At 38.5% G+C, this 14737-nt stretch overlaps 1 protein-coding gene across 2 annotated transcripts in view; it reads right to left on the bottom strand.

Moving 5' to 3' along the window:
- LOC122787456 (septin-4) overlaps positions 1–14737 on the bottom strand; it is a 1249948-nt gene that overhangs the window by 595389 nt on the left and 639822 nt on the right. Inside the window, exon 1 of one of the 2 annotated variants that reach the window (XM_044054188.1) lies at positions 13785–13938. The exons of the other annotated variant lie outside the window; for it this stretch is intronic. Coding sequence (XP_043910123.1) covers positions 13785–13787 — 3 coding nt within the window. The 5' untranslated portion in view covers positions 13788–13938. Of the gene's footprint in view, positions 1–13784; positions 13939–14737 lie in introns of those variants that run through there. 2 annotated transcript variants of the gene reach the window in all.

Below are 14737 nucleotides of genomic sequence, written 5' to 3'. Positions count from 1 at the left end.
ATTTCCAACTACATTAGGCAGAGCCCCTTACTAACACCCTTCAAGAGAAACCTTGACGAGTGGATGGGTAACAGAAAATACACCCCTGGGATCACTTCATTGGCTCTGCTTGACAGAGGATCAGTTAGTTAATCAATGGGGCGGTGAAAGTCGACACACTCTGGCTAGGCATATAAATGCCCTCGGGCAGATAGCCTAGTACCTACCCATGAACCTATGAACTACTACATGGTAAAAGTTATATTAAGAGTGATGCACAGAAACTAGATTATAAAGATTTGTTGCATTCCATTTTTTGCTGACATGGGGAATAAAACTTAGCATAAAAAGTATGAGTGGCCTTTTTACAGTTTTATTGTGCCTTTTTGGGAAGATTAGCCTAGTGTACATACCCTGGAAGGTGTGCTATAACAACATCATCTACATCACCGGCACCTGTCATATCTAAGCAGCTTACGTAATTTATTTTAATAACTGAAAAATAAGCCATTTGTCCCAAATCTGCAAAAACTATGTTTAATTCAGTTTTGGTAAACTGGTCTATATATTAGTGAAGGTTGCAAGAGATAACACCTGACTGCTTTTTTTCTGTATAGATCGTGGTTTTTAGCTTTAGGGTATGAACCTTTTCCCTATTTATTTTAAGTTTGCTGAGGGTAGGTACTTGCCTGGTAATAAGTAACACTTTTTGCCTTGCCACATTTTATGTGATTACCCACATCAGTTCAATTTACTCCTTATGTTTCAGTAAGGTTAATGAAAGACAGGCTTTGAAGTTCATTTTCTCAATGCAGGGAAGAACAAGCAAAATGCCAGAAGAAAGAAGCAAAAGAAATTTAGCAGGCTAAGTTAGATGAGAAATGTCTCAAGCAAATTCAAGTCTTGCCATCATATTCTCAACAACTACATCTTAAACAGGTTGTATACAGGTACTTATAGGGAGAATGTGACAGGTTATCACAACACTAAGCATTCAACATATAAATGCTACACTTGATGTTGTAAAGGATGGATGGCAAAGAACTACATAACTGCAATAAGCTACTATGATTATTAAATCCTTTGTTAGGTTTTGATGCTCACTTGGTTGGAAGTCTATTTAAGTAAGATAGGGAAAAAATCTTGCTTTTGACCTGGTGGGAATGCTACTTAAGTAAAATAAAAAACATGACTTGCATTTACAGCTGCAACTGAATAAAACACTATTTACAGGATAGTACAGTAAATATGCATTTACTGCTTTTGGCAGTAAAAAAAAAAAAAAAAGTACAGTCGACGCTACATTGAAAGGTTTGGCAGTGTGAATTTTGGTTCTGTTAACCAGAAATGACTGGTCACTGCAAAAGATGGAAACCACCTTTCTTTCTTCAATGGCATAGTGATCTCAGAGCTAGTTAAATTATTAAGGTAAATGTAGATGGCACAACCCCCTTGCATGAAGAGTTTGGAGGATCCTAGGAAAAATAGTTCAGGTTGCAGTTCAAATTCCATTTCATGCTTCTCAGTTAGACAAATTAGTTTCTAGGTTCACAGTCAAGTGCTAGGCAATCATTCTACAAATCATTACAAGCTTAGTCAATAGCCCATAATCAAAAGTTCCCTGCAGCCTTGAGAGAGGAAATACCAGATGGGCCGGGGAGAATTTGAAGCTGCTCATCCAGTTATCTAGGTTTACACTGGAGGTGACAAGGATGCTACTCTGCTTGACATGCAGTGGAAGTATGTTCCAGAGATTGGGAATGTTTTGGAATATGAATCGTTCCTGCTATGTTGTCTTATTTATATGCTGCTTATGGCTTAGATCTTATAACAGTTTTTTGAAAAAAAAACAAAAAAATAAAACACTTGTTCTGCAAATGAGTAGGAGATTAAGGATTCTCAGGTCATTTATGGCATAAAAGCCTAAACACAGATTACTATGGAAAAGCTTGTAGGAGGCTAAGTACAGAAAGAAGGCTGCCAGTCTGTCTGGATAACTGAGCGTCCTGAGGCCATATATGTTTTTAGTCAGGAAATCTGTGAGGTCTCAAACAGAGCGATATGCTTCAATGAATACATGCAAAAGAAGTATTATACTCTATAATGAGCCAGATAAGAGAAGAGTAAATAACATCCACTATACAGTTGTCCACAAACTTAGATGACCATAGGCCAGTTATTGGCTTGAAAGCTTGAGAAACAGATGAATAGTGGTGACCCAGCACTAAACCCTGTAGTATGGCAGTGGTAACATTTTTGCTTTTAGAAGTCTGGGACAACCACTTTGCTATCCACCACACAACATATGGATTCATCTTTATATTCATATTTACAAGTCTGTCAGCAATATCTGCAGGGGCAATAATGCCGAACACCGTTGACAAAGCTGAACTGATGACGGTCCAGGGTTAAAAGATTTCTCAATGTCCATATTAATGACACCCAAGTTAAAATATTCCTTAGCTTTACATATGAGGCTAGTCAGACTAAGGAGTCTGTAGCTGAAGAGTCCATAGTTCAGTCATTGTTATGTAACAGTACTACAATGGTTGTTTTCCTGGCTTTGTGATGGGGACAAGCGGAGAAACTAAGATTAAAGAGGTTAAGTAAATGTTCAGGTACTGATAATCAGGTAATCTACTATGTAATCAGGGTTACATCTATATAATTTCATCAAGTTACAGTTACTGAAAAAGAAATATTAAAGTTTCATCAAAACTCAAGAATGCACAACCAGGAAGCAATCACTACCACGAGTCATTGGGGGCAGATCCAGTTAGTGATCCCTTCTCCAAGTATGTGTTCAATGTTTTCAGTGTGTTAAGTTACAGATTTGATGAAATGTGACATGAAAAACTATGTGAGCCCCCATTATGGCCTAAGGATGAGGGGTTCTTAGCTTTTGAGAAGGCTAAGAGCACTAGTTGCATGGTAATTATAAGGGTGGCTGGGATTATAGAATCTGTGAAAAAAAATTATAAATGTGCGAGGACAAAAAAATTGCACTAAGTTTGTCAGCTAGGATATTAACTAGTCTCTTTGCATCAGAGTGGGTAGTGTTATTGTGGATGAGCTCTTATGTTGCTAGGTGTGTGTGTGTGTGTGTGTGTATATGTGTGTGTGTGTGTGTGTGTGTATATGTGTGTGTGTGTGTGTGTGTGTGCGTGTGTGTGTGTGTGTATGTGTGTGTGTGTGTGTGTGTGTGTGTGTGTGTGTGTGTGTGTGTATATACATATATATATATATATATATATATATATCTACATATATGTTTGTACTCTTTGGTGGCTATTTTAAGTTCATATTCTTCTTTAAGCGTCTTAGTGATACCATTAAGCTTTTTCCAATTTGCTTAGATGTGCTCTTAAGGTGGGTAGACTAGGACCTCTTATAAGCATTAAGTCATATCTTTCTCTTGCTATGCAGTTAATTTATACAAATATTCCACCAAAGGGGTTTATTTATATTTGGTTTGGATAGGGTTTGCATTATTAGTACTGATTATTTAAGTGGGAGTAGAACTCAGATGCTTAGGTGGCAGCTATGGTAATGGGTTCCACTTGAGGAGGATTAGAGTAGAAAGCATTTAGACCATCAAGAAATTAAAGATGGTGTGCTTTTGTGAAGACCTTAAACAAAGATGCATTTGTAGGGGAAATACTGCCAGTTTTAAAAGAAAATGCCACTGATTTATGGTCTGATTGAAAGAGAGAAGACGATACACACTGGGTTATATAAGAAAAGGTTATGATTGTGAGGAAAAGTTCAAGGGCATTTGCGCCCCTAGTCGTGTGGTTAAATATCTGTATGAGGGAGTTAGTTGTTCATAGGTTCATACTAGGCTGTCAGTCTGCAGGCTATTACACACTTAACCAATAACCAGAGGTCAGAATCAAACCCTGTACCTTGTATCTGTGATATAAGCATTTATACCAACCCCAAGTACATTAGTGGCCTAAAGCCATTACTTTCTGTGTCTTTTTGATATTTATTCTCGAATGGTATGCAAATTCATGGAAAATAAGTAGCTGTTGAAAACTAGACATGCTGATATTACCTAAGGATATCTCTATCTACATAAACCACACAACAAAAATATTATAATTAGCAAGAGGAATTATTTACAAGGGAAGATTCTGAGACTGCATATTTATGCAGTAATGTTACTCCTGATGGACATAAAAAAATCAACTTTATCTCGGGTTTTAACCAATTATAGAAGTGATATCATTACAGTACAACACATATCTTGTGAAACCCTAGTTTATATTCTTGGTGCAAATCTCATCCCACTATAGACCAAAATAAAAGACCTTGGTTATGATAACATAATTTCCCAAGTACAGATTTTAAGTAATTTATATTTCCACTAGCAAATTGTTCTGTTTCACAGGTAAAACCACACCATGGATTATTTTCCTTTCTTCTTTCCATTTATGACTTATGTACACAGAACTCATTTAATCCATTTTCCCTGTACTCTACACATACAGGTCAAAAATAAGAAGTACTCAGTTTATGATGATTTCTCAAAATACTGTGCCTAAAATGTCACCGGAAAACAAACAAAAAAGTTATAGTACTACCACATGCTAGAACCCAGCACTTCCTCTCTGGGTATTGTATATTCTTTCTAAAACTAACTACAGTGTGTGTGTGTGTGTGTGTGTGTGTGTGTGTGTGTGTGGTGTGCTAGTCACTGGGTAAAAAATGTCCCTCTGATGTCACAATATCAAGTACCAATTGTAGCTAGTAGAGTGACATCACTGTGATTCTGACTAACTCCTGTGATAACTGAAAGTAACATCACAACCATCCTACCCTGTAATTGCATCACACCTGCAGTCCATTTGATAATTAGATCTCCAGATATATCAGTCACACTGTCTGCAAGAAACCCCTCTAAAGATAGACCTAAATGTTCACATTTATGTCTGTTTAAAACATTACTTTTATATTTTGGTTGGTGAGTCAATGCCTAACACCAGAGAATAGTAAGCAGAAATTCACAGTACCAGAGCCTTCCAAAACTGAACCTACAGCTAAAGCAAATACTATTATTAGTGAGTAAAAAAAGATATGTCACAGTGCTAATCTATGCATGACTTTTCACTGTAGTGGCAATTATGGAACTAGGAAACACAGATTAACTTTGTTCAGAACTGCCAGTCTTGCAATGCAATCAGCACCAGGGATTAAGGCTATGACTATTATTAAGGTCCAGGGTTTGATTCCTTCAGCATCCATTTGTCTGCTGTGTGATTTTGAGATAGTTACTTAACTAGATAATGCTCTCGGGCTGAATCTGAAAAGGGTTCATGAGGTTTAGTGCATTACCCTGGCTAACAAATACAGGCACAGAAATGTGAGAGGGTTTTAGCATCAAACTGCTATTCTACAGAACAGAAAAGTGCCATGTAGAATTTGTGTAACTGAAACCTTTGGTGGAAGAGATTAAATTGTTTCATGGCAATTCTGCATGGGTAGGGGATGCGTTACTGAAAAGAAGGAGGAATGAGGCTTAATGGTTCCTGCAGTGAAGGGGAGGCTGGGTAAGAGTTCTTCTATGCTGCTGAACAGGCTCTATAGGGGTTTGCTGTGTGTGTGTGTGTGTGTGTGTGTGTGTGTGTGTGTGTGTGTGTGTGTGTGTGTGTGTGTGTGTATGCAACATTTGGGGTGGAATAAGTTGTAGTGCAAGTAGGTAGGTAAGCTAAGAAGAAGCACACTACTGAAGGACTGACAGTAATGGATTTGGGAAAATTGACTCAGGACTGCAGAGCAAAGAATATCAGCATTCACTAATATGGATATGCAAAGTAGATAAGGTCACACTTAGTGTGTCATGAAGAATAAGAGTAAATTGCAGTAAAAGTATAATTCATAGAAGTTAAGAAATCATTGCTGGAGAAATGCAGGAGAGGTTTGCTAGGGATCTATAGATACAGAACAGTTTACGAGTTCTGGTGATTAACCCACTGTGTTCCTGTCACCAGCACTATCACACGCCATAGTTCTGAACATGACAATGAACATGATAATACTTATCTGCTGTATGTGTACTGGTGATTAACCCAGTGTGTTCTTGGCACCAGCGCTAACACATACCATAGTCCTGAACATGACAATACTTATCTGCTGTATGTGTTTTGGTGATTAACCCAGTGTGTTCTTGGCACCAATGCTAACACATACCATAGTCCTGAACATGATAATACCCATCTGCTGTATGTGTACTGGTGATTAACCCAGTGTGTTCTTGGCACCAGCGCTAACACATACCATAGTCCTGAACATGATAATACCCATCTGCTGTATGTGTACTGGTGATTAACCCACTGTGTTCTTGGCACCAGCGCTAACACATACCCTAGTCCTGAACATGATAATACCCATCTGCTGTATGTGTACTGGTGATTAACCCACTGTGTTCTTGGCACCAGCGCTAACACATACCATAGTCCTGAACATGATAATACTCATCTGCTGTATGTGTACTGGTGATTAACCCACTGTGTTCTTGGCACCAATGCTATCACATACCATAGTCCTGAACATGACAATACTCATCTGCTGTATGTGTACTGGTGATTAACCCACTGTGTTCTTGGCACCAATGCTATCACATACCATAGTCCTGAACATGACAATACTCATCTGCTGTATGTGTACTGGTGATTAACCCACTGTGTTCTTGGCACCAATGCTATCACATACCATAGTCCTGAACATGACAATACTCATCTGCTGTATGTGTACTACTTTCTAGAGATGACCCTGGACAGAAGCATATTCCCTAAGAGATCAATCCTTTATACAGTAATTCTGAACCTTTTTCTTGTGTTAACGGGTGCTCATAAGATGTAGATAATGCCATCTAAGTGAACCGTTAGACATGGGCACACACAAAACATTAGACAAACATTGATTCTCATGCAGTAAATATTTCCGTTCAAGCCTTTCTTGTAAGTATATATTCTACAGAGTGCAGCTGATGCTTCCTCATTCTCATTCTACGATTGTGACTCTTATGCCCCACACTCCTTCTAATGAATCTTCATTGATTCTTATGCCCCACACTCCTTCTAATGAATCTTCATTGTATGCTTTCCTTCTATTTTGTCTTTTTCTATTAATATGGCCCGGAGAAGGAGAATGAACATTAAATATGGCCTGAAAAAGCTTTATATTGGGAGCTCACAACTCTTTTCCTAGTCTGTATTTCTCTGAAAATTGTTATCATACAAAGTAAGAAATTCTCTGATTATTTAGTTTATATGTAAATAGAACTAGAACCTGTTTTAAGTAGCTCTACTTATAAATTATTGCTTTTACATACTGAGAGTTCAGTGTTACTTTGGTGTTTGTTTCACAATGTGCGTGGCAATACACATCTCATTGCATTTGCTGATCTGAAATACATGCTATTAACTGGACTTAAGTGGACGGTAGATAAAGATGTATTCCTACAAGGATTCCCAGCAACATATAAAGATTTGCCAATGCCAGAGAGTATGCATCAATGAAAGCAGTGGTCAGTAACATGAGCCTATGGAGAAGGGGGGTAAGAGTTCATTGTTAAAGGTAGTAAGACAGACTGGGTTGGAATGTGTTGATGCAGAAGTGTAAGTCAGGATACACAAGGGCTGATTCAAGCCAGAATTCAGTGAGAGGCTTTATTTATGCATATGTACAAAAAAATAGAAGTAATAAAGGTCCAATGGGGCATGAATGCTGGCAGTGGTATTTAAGTATGCAATATCACATTAGCACAGGGCAAAGTAAGTACTCAGTCATCGGTGATAGCATACAAAAGTGGCTATATAATGGCTCAGTGGTGTACATCTGAAAATGATGGCAAGTAATGAGTCATTAGGCGTATTAAGCAGCGGTACTAGGATACAAGAGTGAAAGTTGGGGACGAGGCCAGGTTACTGTATCAGACTTGTGCAGGACTATGTGGGACTCCTGTCAGGTAGGCATGCAAGGTAAATTTAAGTAGAACTTTAATGCAGAAATACAGGGCAGAATATATAATAGGCACTCAGCATTCATCCAGTAGTAGAAAAGTAAGGATTTACTCTACTCGGATTAACAAATGGCATACAAGCACACCTCTCAAGTGTACCTCATTACGAAGAACGTACCTCATTTGGGGTCTTAAAAAGTTCATGTTCCTCAAAGTTCCAGATTGAAAGGCTCTGTCACACATTCATTGCTAGGAATTTTTTAACCGATATCCATGGTAAATACAAAAGAATCATGTTAATTCATATCTTTTGTATGAGTAAAACCAGCATATTTTAATCATTGTATGATCTTCCTAGCTGAAGTTGTTAGTAAGCTGTTGGTATGTATTCCACATTTTGCCCATTTGTTCCACATTATATGGGCTAGTGTTCCTCATTTCAGAGATGGAAGGTTGAGAGGTATTCATACCAGACATCCTTTGAGCCATTACTGATGGATTTACTGCACATCAGCAAGTCAAATAACATCATAAATACTTGTTCTGGGGAACTAAACCTCTTCTACATCTTAAACAAAATGGTTTAGAGGGAAAAGTATATTTCTTAGAGGATACCACAGCTGTAGAACAGACTCCCATCCACATAAAACAAAGGTCATCCCTGTCCATTTTCAAGTGCAGTTTAAATCTTTGGATGCGAAACAGAAAATACACCCTAATACTGACTCTGTACTACTAATGAACAGAGGCAGCTCCTAAGTGCTTTATCCCATGCATGGGTCCCCTGAAATTCTCTATGGTATGATCCCTGTTATTCTCATTAGGGGTACTACATAATTATCAACCACGGGATGGGTTAGGCCAATCTATAACCAAATGTGATAGCTTATTTCAAGCACAAAAAGTGAAACTAGATAAGCTTAAATTGGCCCACAAGGGCAGCTATCCCAGCGCTTACCTATGAACCTATGAAATGGAAATAAAATAACTAAAATGTAAGTTTTCCTGGTGAAAAAAGGTGTATTGGTAGAGTAGGGTAAATAAGATACAATGCTACAGAAAAAGATGTTACGAAAAAGTACAGGGCAGGGTATGTAAGCATTTATTTATATACAGGGAGGAAAAATAATGGTTCACTGGTGCAGGTTTACAGGAGATATTGAATGAGAACACACTGGAGCAGGAATGCAAGGCGAATTACCTAAGGGAGCTCAGTCAGGTATGCAGACCAAAGTGTTTCAAAGTGTACTGTGCAGTTACTATTTGTTATGCTGATAACTCAGACGTGCAGCCTCATCATCCTCTGTAGCCATGTTGGCTGATTAACAGCTTTTATGGTAAAGCGGAGTACATTGGGAACATGCACGGGAAAGCCCATAACAACAAAGCCTTTCTGCAGGGGGCTTCACCCTGCACCCACCATGTATATAAAATACGTATATATCTATTTTTCTAACACCATCATCGCATGACACGGCGGTGGGGAAAAGACAAACACAGTTTCACTGCAAGTGGTTTTCAAATGTATGTTTCTGATTCACTGTGGCTCCCCCCAAAAAGTATAATCAGTGGTCACTTTGGTTTCCCATTGCACAATGGTGCCTGACTTCACAGTAATAGCTGCAGAGTGCCAGAGAGCTACATACACAGCTAAATTTACTTTTGAAAATGTTGTACTTATTACATTTTAAGAACTTTAAGAACGTTACAAGTTACTTTTAAGGTCATTGTTAGCATTTTGTTACTGGAATCACTTCTTGCTGTACTGATTTCCTGCAGTAGTCTGTCTTAATGCTGAGAAGTTTCAAAGAAGTTTGCAAACTGGATGTGAGCTCAAGTGATAATATTGTAACCTCATCGATGACAATGCACTATCACTGCCACTAAGAAGTACATTTTGCTTGGATGGAAAACATACTATGTGCTAGAAGGAGTTAAAAGCTAAACTACTGAAAAAATGTCATTGTAGCAGAAGAATATCTTAATAAGCTTTCTGACAAAAAATGAATATGCTTCTGTGGAACTGAGTTGATTTATATATTAAAAAAAAGATTATGTGAAGACAACATTAGTATCACTGCTGCTCCTGAGAGGTCTGCTTGGAATAATTTACGCATTCTTGACTGTGTAATGTTTAAAGGCACTTGATATGATAAATTTCAGTTCCACTTCAGTGAAGCATAGCTACTGCCTGGCAAGCCAATCACAGATAAAGAGTGTGCTCCATATGATGGTGGTACAGCTGGACATATGGTTCACAAATACAGCACAGAATGTTCATCATATGGTAGTTGTACAACTGGACACCAGTGACAGATGAAAACATTTGCCATTGACTGCAAGGAAAGTCAAGAGCTTCAAGAAACAGATGTCTAGCCACAGCCTAACTTGACATTTGGATCCAGCCACTTCCACAATTTGATGCAGCGGAAGCCTGGTGAAGAGCATTACGGACATTTTTCAGTGTTTTTTCTGGATCGCAATTCAACATGTGACCTGGTCAGGACAAATTGATGGCATCTCCTGACGCACAAGAGGCAAGTTATTGGGTCACTCTTATCAAAAAGAACTTTGATCAGAGAGCAGTGGATGCTGCAGTGGATAAGAGTTTATGAAGCACGTATTTTGTTACTTTTATTTGTTAACAATAAATAGGAAGATATGCATAGCACTGAAGGTGAAGCCATTACTATTTTATTACTAAGTTTAGGCTTTTGTGGATATAATTTACATTGATTATATGATTTGGAATATATCCAGTTTTGTTATGTTCTTTAGGCCATGCTGGTAAGATAAGGTTATGCTGCATGACTATTTTGTTATTCTTTTGGCTTTTCCCGGTTAGGGGTTGCCACAGCGGAACTCCAGTCCTCTAATGATTGGGCAGTAGATTTTTTATGGGTGCCGAGGTGCCAGCTCAACGCCCAACCTTCAGCAAAGGCACACCCATTCTACGCATGTCTTTCGAACGCCACTTGACCATGAGGAGGACATGCAGACTCCAGACAGAAGGCGCTTCAGCCGAGAATTGAACAGGAGAACCTCTTGCTGTGAGGCAACAACGCTACCGCTGCGCCACTGCGGCTCATGCTGCACGACTGTTTAATTAAGCAATATTTTGTCTAGCTTCCATTCCAGTGGCATGGCATTAGGAAATCTAACCCTGAAAGATGCCATACTCATGACACGAGTTCATTCAGTAACTATAATTTCACGTTGTTTGTCCAATGAAGGAAGAGGGGAGTGAACAATTAATTGCTTACTTTTCTTCACTGGGTAAGATTTGGTACACCCACTTGCTGTAATGGTACCAGCCTTACTTGTCACAGGACTGCAGGTCATAAAACAAATAAATAGAACTCACAACTAATACTAGCAGCAGGGTAAAACAATGACAAGGACTTTGGAGTTATTGCATTTTTACTCCTGAGGGTGGCATGTGGCAAAGTGAAAAAATAAATCCTCTACAGCAGCTGAAGACCAAACAAAAAATATTAAATCATTATTTGACTGTTTCATGTGCTGTTTTCCTTGTAAACTTTTTAACAGACATTGGCACTGTTTAGAGTTCTGGGAGTTTAGCACAGTGAGCTAATGCTACAAACTGCTACTGAGTTCTGTCATATAGTTCTGGGTTTGAATCTCACTTTCCATTTGTTTACTGTGTTACTCTGAGCAGTAAGTTAACTAACTAGTGCTCAAGGGTCATCAGCCCTAACAAAGAGACACTTGTTCGTAGTCTGTTTACCCAGTCAATAAATACATAAGTGGTAATATCCTATATTTCTTAATGTAGCTATTATTTAAAGTAATTTATTTTTGTGCAACTACTGCAAAATAAAATAAAGAAAAATTAGCTACAACTGTGTTCAGCTTCAATTTTTTTTAATACAGTAAATCAAACAATGCTACTGTGAGTAATATACTAGGTGATTGTTAGGATAATGTATCTATTATGTTTGCATGCCACAGAGTTTTTCCCCAGATGGCTTGAGATGTACACTAAAACTTCAGCACGTGAAGTTCAGTGTTCTGACTAGATCAACAAGTGCAGAACAAAGATATTACATTACGTTGCACTAACAGTTGACTAAGGGCATGGCCAGACTGTGATTTGCTTACGTATGTGAGTGGTGGGGGAGGGGGATCTAGTACAGAATTTTAAAGGATGCTCCATTTAGGTTGAAATGACTGGAGTGAGGAAGGGGGTCAGTAAGTTTACACTAGCAGTGCACAGAAATGATTTTGAACTAGAAATGCAGGATAAGAAAAGGTAATGTAGACAAGGCAACAGGAAAGGTCAGGCTGGCCTGGGACTAGTGTAGAAACATGGCATTGCTGCATGCATAAAGAGGGGCTTGCTGTCTGCAGGACCGTAGAACTCATTGACAAGTACAGATCCTGATATGGTTGTGTTTTTGTTGGCTCCTAAAGTCATTTCAGCATTCCTAGACAATGAAACAAAAAGTTTCACCAAATGTGCCTGGACTTATGACTCTTAAATATTTCTATATGGTTTGTACTAAGACGCAAGGAATGCAGCACAGTTTATGGCTGTGTTTAAGACTTGCTGGGAAGTGCAGAAGCTTGTTTGTATACTACAAAAAAATTAAGAGGTTGAAGATCTAAGCCTACAGTTAGTTTTAAGCACTGCAGTTAGGACTGAAGGTGTTATATGTGTACTATGTGTTGGTGGTGAATGTATATAGTGTGTAAGGCTTGGTAGTTCATTCATGCTAATACATTTTGCACTTACATCCGTCAACGACACATTTTTACTACTAGAAGAGAAAAGCAATAACAAATGGTTCAGATCACTCATCTGTTACTTAGTCAAAACTCAAGACATCTGAAACGACATGTTACATATAGGCAGTGTACTTCTGTCTTAGCAAAAATTGCCTGAAATGAATTAAATGCTGTGCGTATGAAATATATTTCCATCTGAGGAAAAACTGTCTCAGATTAAATAATGTTTTGTATAAGAAATATATTTCTGTCTGAGCAAACATTGCCACAGATTAAATAATGCTATGAAATTTATTTTTGTATGAGCAAAAACTGCTTCGGACTAAGTAATCTGACACGCAACCCTGTGTTTCCAAGGCCCCATCTAACTTCTGTATTTTACACAGCTGAACTGTTCAAAGGCATTCCATGGAATGTGAGGAAAGGGGTCAGCTGTAACCCACTTGTTTCCTTGAAAATCAAATATTTCACTGTTTTGAGTAATATGTTTTTTTCTTCAGCTTACTTTCTGTGGAATGTGAGATGACATGTACAAGTTATTTTGCTTGTTGGAGCAACCAGTTAACTTTTGCATTACTGACCTGTTTGTTCTCAGCCCCCACCCCCCTTTCCTCCCCATGGTGGTCTCTGTCAGCAGAGTTCATCTGTCAATATCCCTTTTTAGGATGGGTGAGCTGAATCATACAAAAAAACAAACAGTGGTAGTGCATGCTGTACTGAAATCCTCTAGGTCAGCTTTCCTAAAGTATGCTGCTCTATCCAAATCTTCCATTTTGCACCAAGTTTCACTTCAGTAAACAGTGCACAAGGGTAAACAATAGTCCACACACCCCCTACCCTCATGTTGTTCTATAGAAAAATGCATTCTGTTCAGGTTCAAAATAAGAAAAAGAGATAGACAGGCAGAAAGAAAAAAAAATCTTCCATAGGAAGACACTAGTTTCTAAAACAGCACATTAACATTGCATATTGCTCATTATCAGTGATTTCCCATCAAATATGCACCAGCGAACATAAAAAGAAGGTAGCTGTCAGCATACCAAGTCAAGCCCCAGCAAAATCAAACTGAAGGGAACAGCACGTTGCTTACCATGCTGTCGGTTTTCAGAAAGCAGGCTCTGCAGTATATTCCTTGCGGAGAATAGCCAGGAGGAAGAGTTCCTGTGGTCACTGCAGCAAATGTAAGAACAACTGGAGCAGTAGCTATGTTGTATATAGTCCTTCTGGCAGCACTGCTATGCTTACAAGAAATACCGGCTGATAGAAAAGCTGATCTTCTCATGATTGGATAATGTTAGGTGGCCATGTGACATTTGCCCACAGCTGGAAGGGTGGGGTTATATATAAATAGAGCTAAAATCTTTTGCCTGGGATTGTAAGTAAACAGAGAAATTGCTTTAGGCTGGTTAAGTCTGTCAGTGTGACACTCGGTAAGCTCACTTGTACGTGTGCCTGGTAATAATCTGTATACACCCTCACACACACACACACACACACACACACACACACACACACACACACACACACACACACACACACACACACACACACACACACACACACACACACACACTTGTGTGTTTATATTTGGTGGTGGCAGAATATTTTGCTATTAAGCCTGTTAATTAAAACATTTGAAGTATTTTAAAACTCTGTGCTGAAGGATATGCATAGCTTCAGGCTGCTTGTTGACAATAAAGCCAAGAGGAAAGATTTGCTTTCCAAGGGGTTTATACAGTGTGTCTGTGGACTGAGAGTTTGGGACAGTTTGGATAAAACTTTGGAATAGTCACTCTGTCTAATTCTTAAGTCTGTGAGTTGAGTTAATAGCACAAACAAACAAACATTTAAAAAAATGGTTTGTGGAAACTTTCTGTGGTGATTTATACCAGTTAGAGTCTCAAGCTGTAATGTAAAAGCCTCAAAGCTTATCACAGTTAGTACGGATGAAGACAGGTTTTACAGACAATATTAGTAATGCATATCATGGGTAGCCTTCCGCAGAAATATGTATCACTTAAGCATTTCTTGAGAAACTTGTAT

This window comes from Protopterus annectens, chromosome 13.part0, assembly GCF_019279795.1.
Source record: "Protopterus annectens isolate FY-2018-M chromosome 13.part0, PAN1.0, whole genome shotgun sequence".
Lineage (NCBI taxonomy): Eukaryota > Metazoa > Chordata > Ceratodontiformes > Protopteridae > Protopterus > Protopterus annectens.
Note: the sequence above shows the minus strand (reverse complement) of the source record. Positions and strands in the feature narration are given on the sequence as shown.